We start from the raw sequence: 27,814 nt of genomic DNA, 5'->3' as shown, positions 1-27,814 counted from the left end.
CGAGGCCTTCCCTAAGCAGGGTCATGGGGCACAACTTCTGTGCAAAAAGGCAGAGCGGAGACGTCCAGGGGGTGTCAAGGTAGCGGGCGGTTTGTGGGTGGTGGTGCAAGCAGATTGGAAGCAGAGAAGCAGAGGGAGAAGGGCGCAGGGTTGGCAGCCTGGCAAAATCCGGATAGCAAAGGTTTGGGAGCCGTCTTTCTCAGTCAGGGGGTGGGGGGATCCGACACCCCCTGTATGCACAAGCTTGGGGCTTTGGAAGGTGCTCTCCACAGCACTGTGGGGGTCAAGATTTTGGCTCGCTGGGGATGAAGCCCTGTGGGTTTCAGAACCAGTCCCGGCGGCTGGGGAGCGGACGGTCACAGCGGGGAAACTGCAGTTCAGCCAAGCCACAGCCATCCCAGAAACCAGTTCCCTTAAAGTTTGCACGGTGGAATCAGAGGCAAAAAAACAAGGCGTAGCAAAGTAAGGAGATGCAGTTGGCTGCGGTGGTTTCAGAAGGTCCCTTGGAAGCAGCAAGCGGTCAGACGTATGTCGGGTGAGGTCCTTAGCAGCAGTCCAAGAGCAGTGTGGCATCCACAAAGGTGGGTTTGTGTGGAGGTGGAGTCCAAGAAGGAGAGGCAGCACAATATCCACTAAACAGGAGGACGGTGCTCAAGTCAGACAATATGGAGAGGTGGGAAGACTCGCTTAGTGGGAACTGAGTGGGAATATGGGGATGCTATCGGAGAGAGCAAATATCCTACACATGGAAGGAACTTCCCTGCTAAAAAGTTCCAGGCCGGCGTCCACCGGCTTCTCGCCCCCAGCTCTCCAGGACGGAGCCGCCTCTGGGGCAGGCCCCAATCCTCTTGCCCAAGCAAGTCCCTGAGACGTGGGGCACCAGGAGCACAACGCAGTTCAAGCTTCCCGTCGGAGTTCCCCCTGCCCCCTTTTCGGCCACGTGTCGCTCGATTCTGCCCGCTTCCAGCCCCGCCACTCAGACGCCCATTGCGGTCAGGGATCCCGCGCTGGTGATCTTCTTGAACCGGTTCGCAGCACAGACGCCGATGAAGTTTTTCTGCGGGGTTGAAAAAGAAAACGCACACAAGAGTGGGGGGGGGAGGAGAACAGCATCAAGGCTAGAAAGCTCACACCACAGGGTCAAATTATAATAAATTAAAACTCCGCATCAAGGAAAGCTGCATTCTGCAATGCAAATAAATTATGCAAATCAAGGTTTGTGCTTCTAACTTCTGTTGCAGAATATCTTCTGTTACCTCCGAGGAAGGGAAAATGGTCTGTGGGAGCCCTGCCTAAGATTCTGGGTTTACTGTGGTGGACATGTAAAATAGTAAAAAGAATTCTGGGAAATGATATATAATGAATTGAATAAAAATGTTTAAGTTAACCTTGATTTTAAAAAAAAACAACCAGAAGCTTTTCTATTGGGAATAATAGGGGATGAAATACCAAAGTACTTAAAAAGAATGTGGAGATCAAAAACCAAGCTGATAAAAAAATTAGCAACGAGTGGGAGAAATTTATAGAGTACCGTAAAGAACACTGTAGATGTTTAAAAAGTTAGCAGGATTGTTATAACACTTCTAATATAATAAGACTAAAGTTAAAAAAGGATATAAAATGATTTTGAAAAAAATGTAATTTGATGCAACAGATAAAAGAACAGATAAAAATTGGAAACCCGGGGAGGGTGGGCAGAAGTCTGGGGATTCAAGTAATCTCAGATTTGCAAAAACGGAAAACGATTTAAATGTATAAGAATATTGTTTTTTAAAAAAGGAAAATAAAATATATTTTTTTTAAAAAAGATTTTGGGTTTACTGAGCACTGATCATGGTTTGTTTACAGGGAGGTTAGATGATGTTCATCAAATCAACTGCATTTTCCTTTCGTTTTCCTCGCTGCAAAAAGTCTTCTCTTTTTTTGGGGGGGGGAAGCAGGTTTGTTGTGCAAGGCCTCCCACTCAACTAGACTTGTGGGACCTGAATTCTGCTGGTATGTGATTGAACCCCACCCCGAAAAAAAGTGGGTGGCCCACCAGCAGCCTCCCAGTCTGAGCCCAAAGCTTGTAGGATGTCTCACACGATAGTGGGGAAATGGACAAAAGCCGCCGCCCCCCCCCTTCCGGATACGGCAAGCTCCCTTCCACGACTGGCTGCCCCTTTCCCTTGGGAGGAAGCTCAGGACAGAAATGTAATAAATAAGCAAATACCTTCCATCGCCTCTTCATCACGTATTTTCGGAGCAGGACCTGGGATTTCAGCCGCCGGTTCACCCGCTTGGCTTTTTCTCCCAAGTTGTTGAGCCAGGGGTGTTGCAGACACTGTGCAGCGCTCAGGCGGCCGCTGGGGAGGGGGGCAAGAGACAAAGGTTATCAGGGGGTCACTACCTGCGGCTGCTGTACCCCAGAGCCCCTAGCCCCCTCTATCCTGCAACATACAAAACCTTGCAATAAATAGAAAGCACATCAAACAGAGTTTGCATTCAACTTCTGCTGCCAGTTGGGGAGGAAGTTGTCAAATGCACAGTCGGCAGTCAATTGCTGCCACACACAGCCAGTTACTGCAGCATTTCCCCCGCCATGGGGTGTTTTTTTATCCTGCTGTGTTGTTATTGTTTCATGGGAATGGCCCCCTTCAAACACACGGTTTGGATATCCCATGTATCACCACTTTCTGGAGTGTGGTGGTAACAACTAGTCTGCAGGGTTGGGGTAAGGTTCATAAAGGACGGGACTCGAAGGGCAGATCCTTTAACTGGGTCTCTGTCCCAGAGAACCCTAAGCATCTCAACTGCCACTCAAACCCAGCCTCAAGATCTCAGGAGCAGCAAGAAGTGCAATATGCAGGGAGTTTTGAGGGAAAACTTACACACACACACACACACACACACACACACACACACACACACACTTGGCAAGACGTTGAGAAATCTACATTCTTCAAATTTATTTCGTTGTAAATGGCGGCTAACAGATTGAGGTTGAATCCTGACAAGACAGAAGTACTGTTTGTGGGGGACAGGAGGCGGGCAGGTGTGGAGGACTCCCTGGTCCTGAATGGGGTAACTGTGCCCCTGAAGGACCAGGTGCGCAGCCTGGGAGTCATTCTGGACTCACAGCTGTCCATGGAGGCACAGGTCAATTCTGTGTCCAGGGCAGCTGTCTATCAGCTCCATCTGGTACGCAGGCTGAGACCCTACCTGCCTGCGGATTGTCTCGCCAGAGTGGTGCATGCTCTGGTTATCTCCCACTTGGACTACTGCAATGCGCTTTACGTGGGGCTACCTTTGAAGGTGACCCGGAAACTACAACTAATCCAGAATGCGGCAGCTAGACTGGTGACTAGGAGCGGCCGCCGAGACCACATAACACTGGTCTTGAAAGATCTACATTGGCTTCCAGTACGTTTCCGAGCACAGTTCAAAGTGTTGGTGCTGACCTTTAAAGCCCTAAACGGCCTTGGTCCCGTATACCTGAAGGAGCGTCTCCACCCCCATCATTCTGCCCGGACACTGAGGTCCAGCTCCGAGGGCCTTCTGGCGGTTCCCTCATTGCGAGAAGCCAAGTTGCAGGGAACCAGGCAGAGGGCCTTCTCGGTGGTGGCGCCTGCCCTGTGGAACGCCCTCCCATCAGATGTCAAAAAGGAAAACAGCTACCAGATTTTTAGAAGACATCTGAAGGCAGCCCTGTTTAGGGAGGCTTTTAATGTTTAAGAAATTAGTGTATTTTAATGTTTCTGTTGGAAGCTGCCCAGAGTGGCTGGGGAAACCCGGCCAGATGGGCGGGGTATAAATAATAAATTATTATTATTATTATTTCCTTTTCTAATCAAGAATAGCTATCTTCACTACTAAGGGTGTGTTTCTTCCCCCTCTCAGAACACAAGAACTTGTGGACATCCAAGGAATCCAAATGTCAGGACAGATAAAAAGAAGTCCTTCTTCATGCAGTGAAGAGTTAAAACTGTGGAACTCCCTCCAACAGGAGACAGGGATGCCTTTAAAAGAGGATAAGGCAAATTCATGGAGGGGGAGAGGGTTGCTGATGGCTACAAGTCATTACTGTATGGCTTTTTTCTGCCTCCCCAGCTAGGGGCAGCAATGCTTCTGAATACCAGTTGATGGAAACCCCAATAGAGCAGAGGGCTTGTGTTCAAATCCTGGTTTCTGATTTCCCATAGGCATCTGGTTGGCCACTGTAAGAACAGGATGCTGGACTAGATGAGCCATTGGCCTGATCCAGCTCTTTTTAGGTCCTTATGGATGTCCACAACTTCTATTGTCACGTGAGGCAGGGGAAAAAGTCTCTCTACCCCCTTTCTCAGCACCCTGCTTCTGTTTAGAAACCTCTTATCGCCTCCCCTCTTTTCCAGAAACTTCCTCTGTCATCACAGCAGAAGCCAGATTCACTTCTTCACCTGGGATAGCTCAGTCTGTGGAGCACGAGACTCTCAGGGCCGTGGGTTCAAGTCCCACACTGGGCAAAAAGGGGGTTGGACTAGATGACCCCTGTGGTCCCTTCCAGCTCGATGATTCCATGATTCTAAATAGCCCGTGCCATTTTCTACTGGTCTCCCTCCAGCTAGAAAATGTTAAAAGTGAGAAGGGTGTGGTGCCTCTCCATTTGCTCTCTGGCTGACCTGGAGGTTAATCGGTTCCCACACAGAAAAGAGCAGAGCTTCCCCCCTTTTGCCCCAACTGGTCCCAGACCTTTTGTTCTTGATAATCAAGTTGGAGACAAAGTCCTTGGCTTCCTCGGAGATGCCCTCAAAAGCTTCCTCGTCAAAATACCAGTTGGCTGCCAAGACGTTGTTGAGGGTTTCTGTGTCGTTGTCGCCCAAGAAAGGGGAGAGTCCGCTCAGCCTGAGAGGGGAACAGCGTGGGGGGAGGAGGAGAGAGCATCAATAAAGGCTCATTAGTGAAGGAAAACCCTCCTGGGGCTCAGCAACTTGGCAAAAGCAAGCGACTCCGGGGCCGGGAGCCTGGCTGTTCAAGAACACGGCGTGGCTACGTCAGAGCACGAAAAATCGGCTTGCCCTTCCAACCTCTCTCCACCGCAATCGACGCTGTGGGTGTTCTGCTGCAGTTCTGTTTCTGCCAAATACATTCCTGCTGCCCCAGAGGTCAGGACCGCAACCAATGGATTCAAATTACAATAAAGGAGATTCCAACTAAACATCGGGAAGAACTTTCTGACAGCAAGAACTGTTCAGAAGTGGAACAGTCTCCCTTGGGAGGTGGTGGACTCTCCTTCCTTGGAGGTTTCTGAGCAGAGGCTGGAGGGCCGACTGTCAGGGATGCTTTGATTCCTGCATTGCAGGGGGTTGGACTAGATGATCCTCAGGGTCCCTCCCTTCTGCCTCTTTGTTTTATTATGTATTTTTGTTTTCTCATTTTGTGTTTTTATATTTGTGAGCTGCGCTCTGATCTCCAGGTGAATGACAGAATGCAAATTTAATAAATAAAATAAAATAAATGACAAATGTGGCAGCTAGACTGGTGACTGGGAGTGGCCGCCAAGACCATATAACACCGGTCCTGAAAGACCTACAGTGGCTCCTAGTCCAGAAGGAGTGTCTCCACCCCCCATCGTTCAGCCCGGACACTGAGGTCCAGCTCCAAGGGCCTTCTGCTGGTTCCCTCACTGCGAGAAGGGAGGTCACAGGGATCCAGGCAGAGGGCCTTCTCGGTGGTGGCACCCGCCCTGTGGAATGCCCTCCCATCAGATGTCAAGGAAATAAACAACTATTTGACTTTTAGAAGACCTCTGAAGGCAGCCCTCTTTAGGGAAGTTTTTAATGTTTGATGTTTTAAAAGTGTTTTTAATATTCTGTTGGGAGCTGCCCAGAGTGGCTGGGGAAACCCAGCGAGAAGGGTGGGGCATAAATAATATATTATTATTAATATTATTTATTATTATTAAAGTGCCTGATTCCAAAGGCACCCCTGCCCCTCAACTCACAGCATGTAGGTGATGACCCCCATGCTCCACATATCCGTGGTGTAGGAGACTTGTTCGTAGCTCACCACCTCCGGAGACAGGAACTCGGGGGTGCCAAAGTTCACTTTCAGCTTCTCTCTGGGGTTGTACCTGGGAAGGTGAGAGAGAGAGAGAGAAGAATCTAGCACCATCAATGCACACGAACACCTGACCCCTCCACCCCCCAGGAAGGTGGGCATCAGGCTCCTGCTCCCTTCGGAAGGGACTTTATCCTGTGCCCTCCCCTCGTCCGGTGCCCAGAAGAGGCACGCAGCAGCATCAGGAGTGTGGAAAGGGGAAAGGGGGCTGGCGCAGGCTGGCGATGGTCTGGGCATTACCTTCGGGCGAGCCCAAAATCAATTATCTTCACCATGTGGCCGGTCGAGGACACGCACAGGATGTTCTCAGGCTGCAGAGGGAGAGAAGAGATAACCCCCCACCCCAAAACACCACCTCCGGTGAGTGACTTTGTGGGGGAACCGGCAAATAATCCCTGTCAAGGTTGTTGCGACTACTCTTGAGTAACGACCCTCCACATGCTTGTCTTTCAGAAGTTTTTATTGGTGCACATTATTTACAGTGAAGTGAGCTGCTGGTTTCATGTCTCATCAGTCCGAATCAGAATCCGGCACTGCCCCCTTTCGTGATCTGGACCAACATAAGAGTCGCGGGACTGCAAATCTCCTCCCCCTTCTCCTCCTCCTTAATTCCGGCGTTGGGGGGAAAGGTCTGTGGCCCTTTGAGTCCCATCCTCTCTTTCCTCCTCCCTCCCTTCCTGCATGAGGAGCAGTGGCTCTTGGATGTTGCCAGAGCTCTGGCACTCCCTCTCCGTCTCCTGACCTTCCCCTTCCGACCCTTTGCTTTCATTACTGCTGGGAGATGGGCTGCTCCTGATGGGGGGGGGCTGTTCCCTATAAGCCCTCCCCCTTACAATCCCCTTGAAATCTGAAAAGGTTTGGAGAGGATGGCAGGAAGGTCTCTCCGCCCTCCGGAGAGCAGCTAGAGACCTTGTGTCTGGCTCAGCAGAGGAACTGGGCAGACCCACAGCTGTTTCATGCCCATCTCTCTTTTGGCAGTGCTTACCAAAGTTGGTGGTAGGAGCCCCTGGGCAGCAGTGGGACTACCTGTGGGGGGGGGCTGCTAAGGGGCAAGGAGGCAGCAGGGAATGAATAATAATAATAATAATAATAATAATAATAATAATAATAATAATTTTATTATTTATACCCCATCTGACTCTGAAAAGTTGGTATCACTGGATCAGATATATCCATTTTGCTGAATTCAACTAAATAGTCTTCATTGGAATTTGAATAAACGTGCCATTAATTGCCCCACTTTTGAATTTTATCTTCCTTAGTGGGTTGTGCAAACTTCTACTCTGAGTGATGCTTTTTATAAGGTTGCAACGGAGCTACTGCAGATGCCTTTATGGAACCAGTGTCCGGGAACCCCTGGTTTAGCCCCGAAGTTCTTGTGCCCCACCATAGCTTTGCCCCTCCTCCTCCTCATTCCCGAGGGAGGGGCAGAGATGCTCCCCTACCTTGAGGTCCAGGTGGAGAACACTCATGTGGTGCATGAAGAGGATCCCGTCACAGATCTGCCGCACGAAGACCATGCAATCCACCTCCGTCAGCTGGTAATCCTCGTCGATGATCCGCTCAAAGAGCTCGCCGCCCTCCACGCTGCAACGCAGGAAAGCAGCTGCCTTAGACCACCAGGTGAGCCCCAAACCCCTGTTTTGCATTTTTCACCCCAATCCCTCAGGGCACTGGCATGCAGCAGTTTATTGTGGGTGCTACGCATCCATGTGGGCTTTTCCCAGCGTTCATGTGACATCATCAAAAGGCCATCCCATATCCCCCCCCCCAACATTTAGGTCACATTTCAGCTGGTCGCCACACCAATGAAGCAAATGTCCTCATTTGAATGAATCAATGCCAGGTCTGCTAAACTGTGCCCAGAGCTTGCTTTTCTCCTCCTCCCTCCACATTCGTTTTTCCTCGTGTGTCATGTCTTCTCAAACTGTGGGCGCGAGTGCAGCGATTGCCTGCGGATCGAGAGCCTGCCCCCGCAACTCCATGACTCACAACTCCATGAAGAGCATGATGTCCTTTGGAGTCTCGATGGCATCGTATAGCTGGATCAGGTTCCTGTGGTTCAGCTGATTCATCACGTCGATTTCCAACTCGGCTGCCTCCTAGAGGGGCAAAAGCTGGTCAGCGCCGAATGGAGGCTGGCTATGGGAGCCTTTGCCAGGCTGGTACCCTCCAGACATTTTGAACCACAACTCCCATCAGCCCCCGCCAATGTCACAGTTTTGGAACACAGCTTCAACCAGCTGAGACTGAGTTGCAGTACAAAAATTAGGAAGGGCACCAGGCTGGCAAAGGATGGGCTTCAGGATAGACGCCTCTGCCACGCTGCCGCCTATGCAGAGCCCATGGGTGCTATCCAACCTACATGGCCTGTCAGTGCAAGGATTTCTTCTTGTACAACAGAGTTTCCCCTCTCTTCCCCCCAAACCTGTTCTAGGGGTTCCCCCAACCCTCCGGAGCAGGTTTGGGAAATGCCCAGGCCATGAGGAGGAATAGGGGAGGCTCTGTTGCACAAGCTCTGACAAAACACTTTAGCTGGGCATCATCACTTTAGTAAATTTGCACTGTTCTTACATTACAGTGGTACCTCTACTTACGAATTTAATGCGTTCCGAACGCACATTTGTAAGTCGAAAAAAATTGTCAGTCGAATCGCATAGGAATGCATTGGGAGAAAAAATCCGTAAGTAGAAGCAACCCTATCTAAAAATTCGTAAGTAGAAAAAATCCTATCTAAACCGCATCCAAGATGGCGGACAGAGCTCCATTCGTAAGTAGAAACATTCGTAAGTAGAGTTATTCGTAAGTAGAGGTACCACTGTATTTTGCAACTTTACCTCTCTCGTCCGTCGCTTTGAGCCTCATTTCGGTTGGACAAAATGATGAATGGGTTTAACAAACCTGAACTAAACTTTGCACAGCAGCCGTGCAGGAAAACCTGCCAGAAAGACTGGTGCAGAAAAGGTGTTGCCGCGCATTGCTACATGTTGCAGCACACTGAACACCAGTGGGGAAAGGGGGGGAACCTACCCTGTCTTTCGGCCCCTGCTTCTTAATAATTTTTACGGCCAGCTTGAGGCCCGTCTCCTTCAATGCACACGTACGGACTTCTCCAAACTTCCCCCTGTGGAGGGGAAGAGAAAGGCAGGCCGTGAGAATTATGAAATCTTTCCAACGTTCCTCCAAAGCACTAAAAAGCTCACTTTTTCCAGGAAGCCTCATCCCCCAAGTGCAACAAATGTTTAAGAACGGATGACGGCATTTGCCTACATTCATCCCTTCCTCCCCTCACCCCCACTTGCCTCGGTCTGTTTCACCACCACCACCACCACCAATTATCTTTCTGGATTGTAAACTCCTTGGGGCAAAGACCCTTTTGCCTTTTAAAACAGCATTCAGGCACTGTATGCAATGATGGCTTGGTAACAACAAACCTTTCATTACAGTTCTTTCACAGAATTAATAATAATAATAATAATAATAATAATAATAATAATAATAATTGTATTTTAATTTAAATCCCTCCCATCTTGCTGGGTCTCCCCAGCCACTCTGGGTGGCTTACAACATGTATAAAAACACAAAAAGCATCAAACAATGTAAAAATAAAATATCCTATACGAGCAACAAACCAACAAACCAGCCAATAAATCAATAGAAACCAACAACAACAACCATGATAACAATAATAAACAGCTTACAGTTATATCAAAATAACCACCAACCCCAACTAAACATTCAATCAACATCGGCCCGACAAAAACAAAACAGAGAAACCAAATTTAGAACCGTTTAAAACATTTCAGCCAGTTGCCCCAACCCAAGAGTGCAAGCATGAGAAAGTAATGGGGATTTCTAGATCTGAATGACAAATGACCTGACTTCTCGCTTTGATGATGTTGCGAATCATAGAATTGGTACCCTGAGGGTCATCCAGTCCAACCCCCTGCAATGCAGGAATATGCAGCTGCCCATTACGGGGATCAAACCTGCGACCTTGGCGTTATCAACACCATCCTCTAACCAACTGAGCTACATATCCATGAACTAAGCGTTCCTTTAAGGCAGGCACATCCAACTCCCAAGAGACTGCGATCTACTCACAGTATTAAAAGACTGGCTGTGATCTACCCATTGTCATTGCCAGGAGTTGTTGAGCAGGCTTCCTCAACCTTGGCCCTCCAGACGTTTTTAGGCCTACAACTCCCATGATCCCTAGCTAGCAGGACCAGTGGTCAGGGATGATGGGAATTGTAGTCTCAAAAACATCTGGAGGGCCAAGGTTGAGGAAGCCTGTTGCTGAGCTTTATTTGGGGGGAGGGTTGCCCAAAGTTGTTGAGCTCCCCCCCCCCCAGATCTAAATTGAACACTAAGGCATTCGCTAAGCTTGATACCGCGATCAACCTGTTGGACATGCCTGCTTTAAGGCAATACTTTATTGGTCTAAAGGTAACGGGACCCCTGACCACTAGGTCCAGTCGTGACCGACTCTGGGGTTGCACGCTCATCTCGCATTATTGGCCGAGGGAGCCGGCGTATAGCTTCCAGGTCGCGAACCAGAGCAGCACACGGAAACGCCGTTTACCTTCCCGCTGTAGTGGTACCTATTTATCTACTTGCACTTTGACGTGCTTTCGAACTACTAGGTTGGCAGGAGCTGGGACCAAGCAACGGGGGCTCACCCCGTCACAGGGATTCGAACCGCCGACCTTCTGATTAGCAAGCCCTAGGCTCAGTGGTTTAACCACAGCGCCTGGTCTGTTGCTTACTTATTGCTTAAGAGGGTTGGGTTTGCAGGTGGGTGACTGTGTTTTCTTCAATATTCTGCACTTCCTAAACTGTTGCAGTATTCTTTTTTTATTTACAAACACCAATCTTAACTGTGGCTGCTGTGTTTTCTGTTATGTGCATTATTTCGAAAATAATATTCATATCGCTGCAAACCGTCAGGAAATCGGAAATCAGTCACAATTCTGTCGCTGGAAGAGCTATGGTTTGGCACCCTTTCCCTTCCTACCCCCGGCCAGGCCTTACCCTCCCAGCATCTCCTTGGTGTTGATGCTGTAGGTGTCTTTGAACTCTGCCGTCCTCAGCTGGACGATGCGGTGGGTGAAGGGAGCAGGTGGAGGAGGAGTGTCATCTGGAAGAGACAGGCAGGGGTTAAAACAAAACAAAACAAAAACCACTGGGCTAATTCATTCGTCCACCTGGGGCTGCCACCCTGCGCCCAGCTCTCGTCCGTGGCTCCTAGAAGCTGTCGACATGCAAAGGTGGTCACACCCCAGGAAACAGCTTCAACTGGCCAGTGAAATAAGGCGAGGGTAGCCGATGGGTCTCTAACCCTCGGTAAGTGAAGACAGACTCGGCAGAGGGAGCGGACGAGATCAAGAGTGGGGACAATGGTCAAGAAGGCAGTTTCCGCATGTGCCATAGAGCAGGGACGTCCAACTGGTAAAGGTAAAGGGACCCCTGACCATTAGGTCCAGTCGTGACCAACTCTGGGGTTGCGGCGCTCATCTCATTTTACTGGCCGAGGGAGCCAGCGTACACTTTCCGGGTCATGTGGCCAGCATGACTAAGCCGCTTCTGGCGAACCAGAGCAGCACATGGAAACACCGTTTACCTTACCATCGGAGCGGTACTTATTTATCTACTTGCACTTTGATGTGCTTTCGAAATGCAGGAGCTGGGACCGAACAATGGGAGCTCACCCCGTCATGGGGATTCGAACCGCTGACCTTCTGATCAGCAAGCCCTAGGCTCTGTGGTTTAACCCACAGCGACACCCGCGACCCAATAGGTAGGTCATGATTTACTGGTAGATCGCGGGGGGTATGTGGTAGATCGCGGTAGATCGCGGGACACCCCCCCCCAAAAAAAATAAGAGCTCAACAACTTTGGTAGATCACTGCCAGTCATTTTATAGTGGGAGTAGATCTCAGTCTCTTGAAAGCTGGACATGTCTGCCGTAGAAGGAAGAGAGGGGCAGGTGGGGCTCATTCACCTGGGAAGGGAGCCCATCTAGGACAAGGAAAACTCTGGTTTTCTTTCTGTTCCTTCCGCTGCCTTGTGGCTATACCCATTCATGAGAAAGGCTTTGAAAGTACAAAAAAACCAGAAGCCTTTTAGTTAGGAATTGTAGTTGCAGAGCTATGAAGGAGCAGAAAAGGCTGTGTATGTACGCGGGTTGCCCAGAGTTGGAAAGACAACGAGGGTCCCTACCAGAGGCGAATGGCAGAATAAGCTGATGGACTATGCAGAGGTGGCAAGAATGACCAGGAAAATGAGAAGCCAGTAGGATCAAAACTTCAATAAAGAATGGGGGAAATTTATATTATACTTGAGAGACCACTGTAAACATTTGAACTCTTTAGCAGGTTTGAAATAACTCTTGTAATGTTACATAGACTTTGGACACAATGGAGAACTGAAAAGTTAGAGTGATTTACAATATGCGGTTTGAAAAAGTTAACTACAGAACCCATGGAGGGAAGTCTAAAGATTCAGAAGAATCTTGTTGTATTTTTTTCATTTGTGATTTTGAATGTGAATAAATTTGTAAAACCAAATGAAAATTATGATTATGATTATTATTTTTTTAAAAAAATGAAAGTAAGCCCCATGGAAAATCCATACCCGCTGCCTTGTGGGACATTTTCTGGAGAAGGAAAGTTTAAGGAAACCCTTCACAAATCCAGAGGCTGCCTGGCTGCTCCTTCCTGCAACTCCCGGAGCCAAACTGGTGCCAAACATCTTGCTCTGCTTTGCTTAGAGCCACATCGATGAGGCTGAGAGGGGGAGCAGGTCTTGTCCTCTGGGCAGCCCAGGACCTCCACACACCCTGGCCAGGCTTGCGACCCCGGGGGTTGGGGGGGGGGACTTCAGTGCTGCAAACACAGCCCAACCGCTGATGGAAATTGCCATGGCCAAGAGCCACGGCTGATGGCGACAATTCTGTATGCAGCAGCGCCTCCCCCAAGGCATGTGCAGAGGGCGACCCCTACTGGCGAAATGGCGATGGTGCCTCTGGGCAGCCGCATGAGGGACGGAGCCTTGCCTTGCCAAGTAGCATAAAGGGGTTTCATCTTTGCTCCAAGACGTATCCAGGCCGGGGCCAAAACAATCTTGGCCACGGGCAACCCAAGGTCTTCCTGCTGTTGTATCAGTCGAAACCGCTCCCCTCCTCAAGATGCTGCTTGGCTTGAGCTAGGCTGCAGGTTGTGGACACTCCTTCCTTGGAGGTCTTTAAACAAAGGTTGGATGATCATCTGCCCTAGGGGCTTTGTAGGGGGCTGGACTAGGATCCTGGACGGTTAGGTCCAGTCAAAGGTGACTCTGAGGTTGCGGCACTCATCTCGCTTTCAGGCAGGGCCGTCTTAAGCGCCCCTGGCGCCGTGGAGCAACGGATCCCTCCGGCGCCCCCCGCCCCGTTTCCCAGCGTGGCGGGCAGGAGCAGCGCACAGCGCGGCGGGCGGGCAGGCACAGTGTGGTTGTCGAACCGGCGGACCGGGCGGGCCGGCACCGTGGTGCCCTGCGCCACCGGGGGTCTACCTAGAGCCGGCCCTGGGTTTCAGGCTGAGGGAGCTGGTGTTCGTCCACAGACAGACTTCTGGGTCATGTGGCCAGCAGGACTAAACAGCTACAGTACTGGCGCTTGGAGGACCGTGAAGAGTGCCAGAGCGCACGGAAACACCCTTTATCTTCCCGTCACCTATTTATCTACTTGCACTGGCATGCTTTTGAACTGCTAGGCTGGCAGGAGCTGGGACAGAGCAACAGGAGCTCACTCCGTCGTGGGGATTCAAACCGCCGACCTTCCGATCAGCAAGCCCAAGAGACTCAGTGGTTTAGACCACAGCGCCACCTGCGTCCATTGCAGGGGGCTGAACCAGATGACCCCTGGGGATCCTCTAGTTCCAACTCTACAATTCTATGAATCTATGAATCCAGGTGCTCCTCAGGGAGAAAGCCTGAAGCTCAGTGGCAGGGGGAGGAGATTCCGGGTTCAATCCTCGCTGGCATTTCCCGGCAGGCCTGGGAGGGTCCCCTGTATGAAACCCTGCGGAGCCACAGGGAGTTAGTGTAGACAACATTGAGCTGCATGGACTACAAAGTCTGGCTCAGTAGAAGGCAGATTCGTATGTTCCTAAAAGTACTGGAAGCTGCCCTACAGACACGGCACCTAGTTTAGTATTTGCACACATTCAGATGCCAATGCATGGATGGTAACTATGCAGGAAAAAAGGAACACAAGATTCGGCTCATTAGGCAATGAGGGAAAAGAGATCTCTCTGGGGAAGGTCAGCTGGAATTGCGCAGAAACTGGGCAAATCATTCTCTCCATTTCCAGTGTTTAGGCTGGGAGTGAGAATAGAAGAGCCTGCTGGGTCCGCTAGTCCAGCATCTTGGTCTCACAGGGGCCAGACAGATGGACCAATGTATTAAGCAGAGGTCAGGTGGCCATCTGCCATGGATGCTTCAGCTGAGATTCCTGCATTAAAGGGGGTTGGACTAGATGACTCTTGGGGTCCCCTCCTTCCGTCTCTTTGTTTTATTATGCATTTTGTGCTCTCATTTTGTGTATCCCTTCCTACTCTCCAATTCTACGGTTTACTTAGAATCTGAAGTGGAGAGACAGTGTCGCATAGTGGTTAGAGTGTCAGACTAGGACCTGGCAAACCAGGGTTTGAATCCCTCGCTCGGCCGTGAAGCTCACTCCGTGACCTTGAGCCGGTCCCTGCCTCGCTCAACCTACCCTTCCTCGCAGGGGTGTTGTGAAGAATAAAAGATTCTAGAATTCTTTTCTGTATGCCACAACAGCAGCGAGAATATTATTTGCTAAGAACTGGAAGAGGCGAAGATATACCAACAGTGGATGAATGGCAGATGAAGATGATCGAATTTATGGAACTGGCTGAACTGACCGGGAGACTACATGACCAGAGGGAAGAGTCGGTGGAAGAAGATTGGAATAAATTTAAAGTTTATATAAGAAATAATTGCAATATTGGGAACGTCTAATATAAGATTTGGAAGTACATGGAGGTTGCAGAGGTGGTTTGGTAGAGTTATTATAGTATATTTAGATTTAGATGTAAGTGTTAAATAAGAATTGAAATGTTTCTTAAGGTAACATTAAAAGGACTGAATTACGTTTATTGAGGAAAAATAAGAGGATTGAAGTATGATATAGAAATTACTAAGGATGATATATAATGAAACGCAGTTAGGAGGGATATGAGGAAGTCAACAATGTTAGGATTTATGTACGATAAATATGGTTTCTTTTTGTATTTTTTTCGGTATTTTCAATTCTTTTATGTTTTATGTGCTTTTTGTATTTTATGTATTTTTCAATTTTATAAAATCAATAAATATATTTCAAAAAGAAAAAAAAGATTCTAGAATTCTATGATTCTAATGGGAAGCCAGCATGCGGCTCACCCGAGAACAAGAGCTGTCAACCTCCTGGGTTTTCCAGCACCTGGAATGCCAAACCATTGCCACCTCCAGCTGCGGAGTAAGACCACTGGCTAGTGGACATCGACGGCCCTCTCCTTCATGAATTTGTCTAACCTTCTTTTCAGGCCCTCTAGGTCACTAGCCATGGCTGCCTCCTGTGGCAGGGAGTTCCACAGTTTAACCCTGTGCTGCATGGTCCTTACGCAGCAAATATGGCACCCTTTCCCTCTGCATTAGTGAGATTTCACCAGAGACATGACCCACATTCTTCTAAGCCTATCTTTACAGTCACAAGGGCTAGAAACTTTAATTTCCTTAAAAGCTTAAGGTGCTGGGCATAGGAAGTTCTGTACCAGATACTGCACACATCCACAGCTGCATAGCACGGCGATGGTTACAACCACAAGAGGTGGTACATTATACTGAGTGAGTGCCGGATTTACATATAAGCTAAACAAGCTCTAGCTTAGGGCCCCACTTTTTGGCAGCCCCCAAAGAAATTAAAGGGGGGGGGAATTGGATGTGCATTTCCAAAATATAAGATGAAAAACAAATAAAATAAAACCTACATACAGCAACAGTGTTTTGTGTTGTGTAGGCTCCTATGATGTAAGTCAGGCATCCCCAAACTGCGGCCCTCCAGATGTTTTGACCTACAACTCCCATGATCCCTAGCTAACAGGACCAGTGGTCGGGGAAGATGGGAATTGTAGTCCAAAACATCTGGAGGGCCGAAGTGTGGGGATGCCTGATGTAAGTCATGGGCCCCCAATCATTTTATGTATGTTAGAGCTTAATAATTATTTCACTATTAATATACTTCTTCTTAATTGTATTTCAGTTCAGCAATTACTTTGATAAAATGCATATTTTGTTATGTGCAAATGGCTTTAGATACCTATTAGGTCCACAAATTACCATATAGCATATATTCAACACAAAAGACAGTGTGACAGTTTGTTGTGGACAAAGGACAGATGGACATATAAAGGGCCCCATTACCTTCAGTAGCTTAGGGCCTCATCCACCCTAATTCTGGCCCGGCCACTGGCCCACTCAGTTCAGTATTATCTCTACCAGGCATGGGAAGAAGGTAGATGGGGATTTACTGGTCAATATCTGCATCATACTAGATCTGTGTTCTCCAACCTTGGGTCCTCAGACACTGTGGGACTACAACTCCTATCATCCCCAGCCAAGTCGGCAAATGAGCGGGACTATGGGACTTGTAGTCCAACAACATCTCGGGACCCCAAAGTGCAGAATGCTGTACTAAACAACCGTCAATTTTCATTTCCCAGGTTGTTAAACAACAGCAACAGCACCCCTCACAGCTCCCTGCCCTTCCCTGCCGAAGCAAAGAAACTTTGGAGACAAATTAGGAATTAATTTTGTGCGAGGGTTCAGTTTTAGTGCTGCAAACTAATTCCTGGGCTGAAATTGCGCTCGGATGCACTCTGCTCCTTTATCCTTACCCATTCAAAGGCAATATTTTGCACTTACTGGTGCAGCTCAGAAGTTCTAGGCAAGAGCAAAACAGATCCTGCAAGCTTGAAGTCAGTCCATCTCAGATTTATCCTGCCTTGCAATGGCTCTCCAGGCTGTCCCAGGCCTTCCTGGAGACGCCAGGGAATGGGGCTTTCTGTGCATGCTCCATCACTAAATTATGACCCACCCCATAGACACTGGCCTCAGTCACAGCACATCCTGGTTCAGATCCTGAGGTCTCCGCGAGAAAAAAAAGGAGGAGAGGACAACACAGCACTGTCTGCCTGAACTCCCCTGTACTTTCACGGGGCCTTCAAACATATTTTTTTTCATAAGGACCAGAAACTTGAGATCCAGTTGTTTCATTTGACTTGAAGATTGAAGGCATTGCATTCTGCAGATTCCTTGGCACAAGGAAACTGCAGGTGCCTAGCAAATGCTCAGCCCAGGACAAAACCCACCTGGTGATCGCCTCCCCAAAAGACAGCACACACCCTGACACACAATAGCCCTCCCCCCCCCTCCATTGATGCCCTATCCCACCTCCCTCTGCCCCTTGCAGCTTAACCTCACCCACTTGCCACATTTTGCCTTGCATACACCCCACACTCCCTCCCTCCCGACCCCATGGCAAGGTCACCTGGCCACAGGACACACTGTCCCGTCTGTCACAGCGGGGAGAGCGATCACAACAACACCTGATGCTGCGATGCGCCCGGTCCCTCGCTCTGCCAGCCTGCTTATCTCATGGAAAGGAGCTTCTCTCTGCATGCCAGAGAGGGAGTCGAGGGCAAACTTTCCTCCTGCCCTGCAAACTCCAAGCTCTGGGGCTCAGCAAAACCACAGCCAAAGGCACCAGCTGCTCAGGAGATCCTATGAGGCCGTGGTGGTCGGCAACAGGGCACCCCTGAGCCAAATGAGGGCCACCTGTCGGGCAAACACTCAAGGAGCTGAGGCATCCCACCAGGTGATGTGAGTTTTAATTCCCTGTTTAGGGAAGCTTTTAATGTGTGATGGATTTCTGTATTTTAATGTTTGATGGATTTCTGTATTTTAGAATTTCTGTTTTGTTGGAAGCCGCCCAGAGTGGCTGGGGGAACCCGGCCAGATGGGCGGGGTATAAATAATAAATAATAATAATAATAATAATTATCCGTTTTAGTATTTTAACCTGTGCAAAGTGCTTTGTTTTCAAGCAACAGTTTGCTGTAGGGAACTACTGGGACGGTGGCGAAAATGCATCCCTTTGCACAACCAGGGCCGGCCCACCCATTTGGCAGGCTGAAGAAGCAGCCTTGGGGGGTGGAATCCCACAGGGTGGCACCCCTGCGGCACCCCGCCCGCCCCCAGAGCCATGGGGAGACTGTTTCTATGAGATCTCACTGGTTGTCACTGAACGACCCCAGGAAGTGAGACTTCGGCGGGGAGAGGCGGCACACCTTCCTGTTCCGCCTCAGGCGGCAAAACAGGATGGGCTGCTCCCGTACGCCACCTTAGGGAAAGGCGTTGCACGTTCTCCTCTGAAGAAACGAACAGCCTCTGCAGGACGATGCGCACAATGTGCTTTGATCTCTGCAGGAACGTAGTCGAAACGCTTTCACCGACAACCTGTTTCCTGCAGCTGACGTCTGTTATAGTGCCTAAAGGATGAACAACTTACATTTCCTTTTTTTAAAAAAAAAGCTGTTCTGGCCCCCATCTGTCTGGCCTTGATGGCCTTACCCAAAATCAGGAACGGGTCCTCTTTGCCAAAGTCCGGAGTGAGGTATGGGCTGGTTGGGGTATCTGGAACCTCTGCCGGGTTTGCTGCGGTCTCGCTTTTTCCCGATGGCGGCTGCTCTGCTGACACGCTGGGCTCACCAGCATCCTGAGTTGTGCCCCCTGGGGCTAAGGGAGTGGGTTTGGCCAAGGTCCTTTCTCCTTGATCAGCTGGGCCCGGTTGCTCTGCCGCCGGGGCCTGCGCCAAACCAGGGGCCTCCTTGGCTTCCCCAGAGGGTGGTGGGTCCGCTTTGTGGGTGGGAGCAGCCGGTTCTTGAGGAGTCGGCTCCTTGAGATCAGGCACAGCCTCTTCTGGAATATCTGCTAGGCTGAAATGTCAGAAGATAAGAACATAAAAGAACCAGCCTCCTGTTCTCACTTTGGCCAACCAAATGCCCACTATGGGAAGCCCACAAGCAGGATTCGAACACAAGACCCCTCTTCCCCTCCTGTGGTTTCCAGCAACTGGGATTCAGAAACATTGCTTGCCTCTGACTGTGGATGCAGAGCACAGCTTCGATAGCCTCTCCTCCTCCTCTTTATTATTATTGTTATTATTAATTTTTTAGTGTTACATATAATGTTAGGTTAGGAAGAAAAGGAGGAAAGATGGGGGGAATGGTGAGTGGGGTGGGGCAATACTTCTATTATTCTACTTTGTGTAGGTGTGGGGGTTTGTGTCAGCATCACTTGTGTGGGTTCTCTTCACTATTCACTTGTTGTATTCCTTCTTGTCTTTGGTTGGCTGTAGTGAAGTTTGTTTTTGTGTGTGCGTGGGGTGTGTGTTTTTGGATCAGGTTAGCCACATCGATTCGCACGCTGTTGACGAGTTCTTGTTGTTATCTTGTTGGGCTGTGTATGTGATAAAGGGGTAGCCATACTGGGATGAAGGCATCTTCTTCTATTTGTCCCTGTGTCAATTTCAGTTTGTTGCTTATTTTTCCCCATACTATATTAGATACCATATCAACAACCTCAGGTATGCAGATGACACAACCTTGATGGCAGAAAGTGAGGAGGAATTAAAGAACCTTTTAATGAGGGTGAAAGAGGAGAGCGCAAAATATGGTCTGAAGCTCAACATCAAAAAAACCAAGATCATGGCCACTGGTCCCATCACCTCCTGGCAAATAGAAGGGGAAGAAATGGAGGCAGTGAGAGATTTTACTTTCTTGGGCTCCTTGATCACTGCAGGTGGTGACAGCAGTCACGAAATTAAAAGATGCCTGCTTCTTGGGAGAAAAGCAATGACAAACCTAGACAGCATCTTAAAAAGCAGAGACATCACCTTGCCGACAAAGGTCCATATAGTTAAAGCTATGGTTTTCCCAGTAGTGATGTATGGAAGTGAGAGCTGGACCATAAAGAAGGCTGATCGCCGAAGAATTGATGCTTTTGAATTATGGTGCTGGAGGAGACTCTTGAGAGTCCCATGGACTGCAAGAAGATCAAACCTATCAATTCTGAAGGAAATCAGCCCTGAGTGCTCCCTGGAAGGACAGATCATGAAGCTGAGGCTCCAATACTTTGGCCACCTCATGAGAAGAGAAGACTCCCTGGAAAAGACCCTGATGTTGGGAAAGATTGAGGGCACTAGGAGAAGGGGACGACAGAGGACGAGATGGTTGGACAGTGTTCTGGAAGCTACTAACATGAGTTTGACCAAACTGCGGGAGGCAGTGGAAGACAGGAGTTCCTGGCGTGCTCTGGTCCATGGGGTCACGAAGAGTCGGACACGACTAAACGACTAAAAAACAACAAATTAGATACCATTGGTCCATACTTACTCCTGACAGGTCTTGCCAGTGGGACTGGCTATGATGCTTCTGGCTGCTGAGAGTAGTTGGGTTCCCTCTTCTCCTCCTTGAATTTGTCTAATCCTCTTTTAAACTCATCCATTCCTGCCTCCTGTGGCAGTGAGTTCCACCGTTTAACCCTGTGCTGTGTGAAGAAAGACTTCCTTTTTTCTGTCTTGATCGTTCCAACTTTCGGCGTCATTTGATGTCTACCCAGCTGAGATTTGCAGCACACACTCAGACCCTCCAAGTGTCCCTATTTTCCAGGGACAGTCCCGGATTTACAGAAGCCGTCCCAGTTTCTGATCTCAAGTGCTGAGATCATTTTCAGGAGTGTCGCTCCCCAAGTTGGTGAGACTCACTTGGCAACAGCAAGAAACCACATCTTTAGTCCCATCATCACAGCCCTGTGGAACTCTCTGCCACTAGAGAATTAGCATGTGTCTTCTGTGCCAACTTCTAAAGGCCTGCTGAAAACTTTTCTATTCTGCCAGGCAATTATGAATAACATCACTGCATTCCAAAAAAAAGAACCAGAGTGGTCATCTAGTCAAACCCCCTGTAATACAGGAATTCTTTGACCAACGTGAGGCTCAAACCCACAACCTTGAGATTAGCAGGCTCTACTGACTGAGCTACCCCAGGTATGGTTTTATTACATATTCAACATGGATAGAACATGGTTATCAGCCTCTGAGGACATGTGGCAACTTGTGGAATGATACCTTTGTCTTAAAAACTGAAATCATTTAAAAGTTAAATGAAATTAAAGAGACCTTTGGTGCTTTTATAGCTGCTGCTGGTGGGCATCGTTGAATATTGATTGTTGCTTCTTGCAAATAAGTGAAAACGATAAAATAAAACAATGTCTGCTTTAAACTTTTTTATGGTTTCATTGCTGCAAACCGCTTTGATAATTTTTTTACAAACCAATATTTTTATACATCAATGCATTAACTGAGGCTGTACGAGAGAGAAGCATTACCTGGGCAGGTGTGCTGGGCAGCTGAGGCTCTGCTGAAGTTCAAGGTGCTTCTGCTGGGCGCTTGGCCGGCTTTCGTGGCTTCCTTCCCCTCCTGCCACAGTGGCGTGGCTTGGCACTCCAGGCTGCGTATGGCTCTCTTCCACTGCCTTGGCGTGGCTTGGCTCTTCAGGCCCGGCTTCCGCTCCTTCTCTCGGCGCCTCCAGGCCCACGGCAGGCGCTTCTCCTCCCCCTTCTGTGCCGGGGGTGCTGCAAGACCCTCCGTCCTTCTCCATCCTCTGCTCTCCTCCCAGGGGAGCCTCCTCGGACACGGGGTGTTTGGCAACTGGGGTTCCCTCCTCAGCCTTCAGCTCAGCTTCTGGAGGAGACACAAAATAAGGGAGAGTAGTGCTTTCCCCCTCCGTTACAGCAAATAACAAAAATTAAAGTGACAAACAGTATTTTGGGGCATTGCAATAAATTGCCCTACATTGCAAGAGGAGGCAGCATTTATTCATTTATTTCCGAGAAAATAAAGAAAGAAAGAGGAAGGAAGGAAGGAAGGAAGGAAGGAAGGAAGGAAGGAAGGAAGGAAGGAAGGAAGGAAGGAAGGAAAAGAAAAAAGTGCTTTACAAAAGAAAGATAAAACAACAAACATTTCATTATGAAAAATTAACAACAAAAACTTCAGACATTAAAAAAGTTAAAATAATAAACTAAAGCAGGTGAAAGGTCACATTAACTTTCTATACACCTGGCTAGGATTGCTTAAGATTCATAGAATCAAAGAATCATAGAGTTGGAAGTGACCACAAGGGCCATCCAGTCCAACCCCCTGCCAAGCAGGAAACACCACCAAAGCATTCTTGACATATGCCTGTCAAGCCTCTGCTTGAAGACCTTCAAAGAAGGAGACTCCACCACACTCCTTGGTAGCAAATTCCACTGCCGAACAGCTCTTACTGTCAGGAGGTTCTTCCTAATATTTAGGTGGAATCTTCTTTCTTGTAGTTTGAATCCATTGTTCCGTGTCCACTTCTCTGGAGCAACAGAAAACAACCTTTCTCCCTCCTCTATATGACATCCTTTTATATATTTGAACAAGGCTATCATATCACCCCTTAACCTTCTCTTCTCCAGGCTAAACATACCCAGCTCCCTAAGCCGTTCCTCATAAGGCATTGTTTCCAGGCCTTTGACCATTTTGGTTGCCCTCCTCTGGACACGTTCCAGCTTGTCAGTATCCTTCTTGAACTGTGGTGCCCAGAACTGGACACAGTACTCCAGGTGAGGTCTGACCTGATACAATGGTACTATTACTTCCCTTGATCTAGATGCTATACTCCTATTGATGCAGCCCAGAATTGCATTGGCTTTTTTAGCTGCTGCATTACACTGCTGACTCATGTCAAGTTTGTGGTCTACCAAGACTCCTAGATCCTTTTCACATGTACTGCTCTCAAGCCAGCTGTCTCCCATCCTGTATTTGTGCCTTTCAATTTTTTTGCCCAAGTGTAGTACCTTACATTTCTCCCTGTTAAAATTCATCTTGTTTGCTTTGGCCCAGTTGTCTAATCTGTTAAGGTCATTTTGAAGTGTGACCCTGTCCTCTGGGGTATTAGCCACCCCTCCCAATTTGGTGTCATCTGCAAACTTGCTCAGGATGCCCTCAAGCCCATCATCAAAGTAATTGATAAGCAAAGAATGTTTTTAAGAACCACCAGAAAGAGTTCAGCGAAGGCAGCTCCCTGACGTCAATAGGCAGGGAGTTCCAATGTTTTTTCTCAGTACAAGGACCCTGTGTGCGGGTGTCAGTGGCGGGCAGTGCCAGAGGTCAAAGTGGGTGGGGCAATGGATGTAAATTTCACCTTTGTGCAGCTGACTGGTTTCTACATACAGTACATTCGCAAACACTCTCTCCTCCCTCTATTCTCAATCCAGACGAACAATAATCATCATCAGAGTTTGAGGGTACTTTCCAGCCAGGCAAAAAAACTCACAGCCAGTTCCAAGGGCCAGATAGAGAGGCATTTGGCCCCCAGGTTTGTGGCTCCCAGAAGAATTAACAGCAAACTCATTCCCTGAGTCCTGACCCTGATTTATAGTGCCTCCACACTGTCATTCCGCAGGAGAGAGTAAAAAGCACCTAGCAGAATTTCAGGTTTGCACATGAAACCCACCTCTTCAAACTATGGACTTTTTGCACTAGTGAAAGTGATAGGGACTACATTTCCCAGGATTCTTTGGACAAAGTCCTGGCTCTTCAAGCGGTACAAGAGAGTTTCAAGTGCATGGTGCAGATGTGAGCTAAGTCTCTGCAGTGATGAGCACCTTGTCTTTGGGAGAGGCAAATGCTCAAGGGGAGCATGGGGAGGCGTGTCCCTGCACCACTCAGAGCGCACATCAAGGATGAGCACTAGGGAGTTTGCGCAGGCAAAGGGGAAGCTCCTCTGGCTCAGCATCCCATCCCCCTCAGTGGCCGCCTGCCCAGGCTCAATCTCTCATAGCATTTCCTGCTAAAAGTTACAGGTAGGTAGCCGTGTTGGTCTGAGTCGAAGCAAAATAAAAAAAATCCTTCAGTAGCACTTAAAGACCAACTAAGTTTATATTTTGGTATGAGCTTTCGTGTGCATGCACACTTCTTCAGATATCTGAAGAAGTGTGCATGCACACGAAAGCTCATACCAAAATATAAACTTAGTTGGTCTTTAAGGTGCTACTGAAGGAATTTTTTTATCCTGCTAAAAGTGATAGCTAAGACTGAGATGCCTGGAGAGTTGCTGCCAGTCAGATCAGATAATGTTGGGTTGGATGAACTGTTGGACCGGTTGGGTGACCTGTCTTGGGCTAGCCATTGGTCCACCTTCCTCAGTACTGTCTACAGTGACTGGCAGCAGCAATCTAGGTTTTCTGGCAGGACTCTCTCCCAGCCCTTGCTGGAGATGCAAAGTGGGGGGACGTTTTTCCATCCATTCTTGGTGAGCTGCAGCCCCTGGGCTCCAGCATGACAGAGACAAGTTCGCCCCCAGCTATTCTGAATTTAAGATAGCATCTTTTCCCATTTCCCCCCTGCTGCAAGCAACAGCGTTCCCATCTGCTGCAGTCCACCCTCTGCCAAAAACTAAATTATTTGTTTTGCTGTCCGCGGTGGTAGAATTGCATTATATTGATGTCGTTTCATTATTACACCCCATTCATTCCAATGCAAAGGAAAACACAGTGGAAATGGGGGGAGGAAACACAATCACAGAATCTCAGAGTTGGAAGGGACACCAAGGGTCATCTAGCCCAACCCCCCTGCAATGCGAGAATCAGTGTCAAATCAATTCCATATTGAAGGCTGGAAGTGACAACAGTGAATACCAATTATGTTAAATGGATTGATTTCGATTCCGCACATGCATTGGCAATTCCCCCTCCCATTTCCATTGGAAATCTGACCTCCTGCTGAGGATATTAGACAGCGAAAACCCAAAGAAAGTCTCAACAGTATTTCTATATGTGACTACAGCGGCAAGGATTCTCTGTGCACAGAAATGGAAGGAGGAGAACACCCTCAAAAGGAGAATGGCTGTGAAAATCTTGGAATATGCAGAGATTGCAAAATTGGCAGCACTGATAAAAGTTACAGATTTAGAATCTTTTAAAGAAGACTATCTAGTTTATATAAAAAGTTGTTTTCCCATATGCGAAGGCCACAGTGGAGTCTGAAGTGTTAGAACATATTAAGAAACATGTTGGAGAGGATGAAATTAGATAAGACCGAACCTTAAAACGCAATTGTACGTAATTTGGGCTATAAACATTGCTGTTGGGTGGGTGAGAAGTCACTAGTTTTGCTGAATTAGAATATAATCGTTGAGCAACAAATGCAACTTTCTATATAGAAAAAAGAACAAAATATTATTATGGGGGGTGGGAAGTAATTTCTGACATCCCTGCTCTTAACCAACCCATCAATCAAAATAAGATCTACTGTGTTGCCTAGAGTAGATTCAATTCCCTAATTTGCACATTGGAATACAGTAGAGAGCATTTCCCTTTTCAGCCATTCCTTATCCTGACCGTGAGAAGGCAATGAAGGCAACCTGGAGGGACAAGGGCCTCCGGACCAAAGCAGACTCTTGCATGGCTGCAGCCTGGAAAGAGCCCAACCAGGACGCCCTCTGTGCCAAGGGTGGGAAGACTTGGCAGTGCTGCTAACCAGGACTGCCGTCTGCCCTGCGGAGGCAGCTGCAAATGGCCTGGGTCCCATCAAGAAAGTGGCTTAAGTCATAGCGATTCTTCCACCCATCAAGGACACACAGCAGAGAGACATGCATCCCACTCGAGTTCACTGGGAATAAAACAACGGCCTCGCTGCTCCTCCGTCTAGCAGCAGACCAAGCAGAATCGCTTCTCAAGTGTCCCTAATGGTCAGGGACAAGTGTTTGAATCAATTAATGATCAGATGATTGATCGGCGGCCTTTAATCAATCCTGCCTTTAATACTCATCCCCTGCTGGAACAAACATTAGTGGCATTTGCCCGCATTCATCATCCCTTGTGGCTGCATGCTGAGTCTCTCTCCCCCCCCCCCCCCGCTATCTGCCCGCACTGTGGAAATTATGACTGTAAGCTCCTGGGGGCAGGGGCTTTTTCCTTTTTGTTTAAGAAGGCTTGGTGTGGTGTTGCATACATTGATAATTAAATCTCAGCCATCAGCACGAGTGTTTGTGATGGCTTATGGTCATACAATAAAGCCTAACAATAATTACAACCAGTCAGTAATCAATTAAAAATAGTAAATTCACATTTCACCAGAACCACATTGAAATTATTGCGCATGACAAACATTTCGGTGTAATTGATTTGTGTAGTACAAAAAAACAGCAACTCAGCCTCAGGCCTGAAAAAAGCATGAGGTGACTTAAAGATTCACGGCTAAAGGCTATCACTTCATTATTGGAACAAAACAACCTCTTTAATATAAGTCTTCCCCAATTTCTTCTTACAGCAACATACCAGAAGCAAAATCACATCCAAAGATAAACAAGAATGCTCCCTTTCCATCCCTATCAGTTAAAAAATTCCCTCATCAATTAACATGTTGGCTGATTGATCCATAAATCAGATCAATTAGCACTTGCAGGCCGGTTTGGAATGTTCCTGATTTTAACATTTTTCCCTCTTTGGGCTGGCCCATAGCCATGCCCATTCCACAGAGCACCTGACTGTTATTTCAAACAGGCACACACACAATAAAAAGCCCAAAGGAATAGATGCTCCAATGCCGAAAGACAACAAACTCAGTTCAACTTTGCAGACAATTCCCAGCTTTGCACAAAATTTTACAGTTCTCCGCAAACTCTGGATTCATTTTGCACACAGTCCGACATGCTCTGTTTCAAGGTGTTTGGTTTCGGGGGGGCCATCCCAAGGCACCTCATTGAGAAGTGGGCAGCAACTCACATTAAAGCTCAAGGCTGCCCTGGAATCAAAAGCCTGAATTGTGCAGGGAAGAAGCTTGCAGCGTAAACTGCGCTCCAGAGAGCCGAAGGAAGTCAGCAAAAGTCTGGCCAAGAATTGCCTGCTCTTACCCTAGGGAGCAGATGGAAATAGCCGCCCGCAGAGAGCCATCGCCCCGGCACCTGCCAGAGACATTGGCCTCAAGAGCAGCCACCCCAGAGCTCAATTCTCAGAGCAGAAGCCACCAAGATGGCCGAGAGGACCTCTTTGGCCCAAGGCATCTCTCGACTGAGCATCCAAACTACGCCAAGGCTACCCTGCAGGATATGCCCAGGCAACCGCGGTGGGAAGAGCACCCCCAAACCGCCTCTCTCCATCTCCCAATAGGAGAGCCTGCATGAACAAAAGGTACCTACCCTGGCTGGAGTTTACCTGGACAGGTAGCCCTCCGCTTAAACCCACGGAAAGGCCAAGAGCAAAGCCGCAGGCTGGAAGACTCAAACTCTGCCTGGCCCAAGAAAGTCCCAGCGCAGAGTGGGGCCTCTCCTGATCTCTACCCCTGGGGAAAGGAGGCAAGCGGCCCGTTACCTACCGTCGCCGTCGCCGTGGGCCGCTAGCGCTGGATTAAAAGTGGGACAGAGCTGCCCGCCTTCTATACTCAGCGTAACCGAGCTGGATTAAGCGCGGGGAGAGAGGAGTATCTTTTACCCCAGAACTCTGGCAGTTATGAGCCTGTTGCACTCTGCTCTGCGGGGCCACCTGTTCCCTCTGGCTTCCGTTCAAAGGACACTCCATTCTGCTGCCTGTCTCTCTCTCTCTCTCT

At 48.5% G+C, this 27,814-nt stretch overlaps 1 protein-coding gene across 4 annotated transcripts; it reads right to left on the bottom strand.

The window, feature by feature from the left end:
- Positions 1-6: 6 nt before the first annotated feature.
- Positions 7-27,814, bottom strand: MYLK2 (myosin light chain kinase 2). 4 transcript variants are annotated; one of them, XM_035122881.2, is made up of 12 exons: positions 27,700-27,814; positions 21,568-21,922; positions 18,751-19,115; positions 11,113-11,218; positions 9,109-9,202; positions 8,071-8,180; positions 7,524-7,665; positions 6,319-6,389; positions 5,963-6,091; positions 4,711-4,863; positions 2,213-2,345; positions 7-1,057 (listed from the first exon to the last, which is right to left on the bottom strand). In XM_035122881.2, the coding sequence occupies exons 2-12, from the start codon at positions 21,837-21,839 to the stop codon at positions 977-979; spliced, it is 1,656 nt and encodes a 551-aa protein (XP_034978772.1). In that variant the 5' UTR covers positions 21,840-21,922; positions 27,700-27,814; the 3' UTR covers positions 7-976. The 4 variants fall into 4 exon arrangements, with proteins under 4 accessions (XP_034978772.1, XP_034978769.1, XP_034978770.1 ...); XM_035122878.2 differs by having other exon boundaries at positions 27,584-27,712; XM_035122879.2 differs by lacking the exon at positions 27,700-27,814 and adding an exon at positions 27,408-27,575.

The sequence above is a fragment of the Zootoca vivipara genome, chromosome 7 (assembly GCF_963506605.1).
Source record: "Zootoca vivipara chromosome 7, rZooViv1.1, whole genome shotgun sequence".
NCBI classification, from domain to species: domain Eukaryota; kingdom Metazoa; phylum Chordata; class Lepidosauria; order Squamata; family Lacertidae; genus Zootoca; species Zootoca vivipara.
Note: the sequence above shows the minus strand (reverse complement) of the source record. Positions and strands in the feature narration are given on the sequence as shown.

Coding starts and splice junctions, on each gene's coding strand:
- MYLK2 (XM_035122881.2), bottom strand. CDS start 21,839: ATGGAGAAGGACGGAGGGTCTTGCAGCACCCCCGGCACAGAAGGGGGA. Junction 4,864..5,962: donor GGGGTCATCACCTACATGCT/GTGAGTTGAGGG, acceptor TTCCCCTCTCAG/GCTGAGCGGACTCTCCCCTT. Junction 1,058..2,212: donor TGATGAAGAGGCGATGGAAG/GTATTTGCTTAT, acceptor TCAACCCCGCAG/AAAAACTTCATCGGCGTCTG.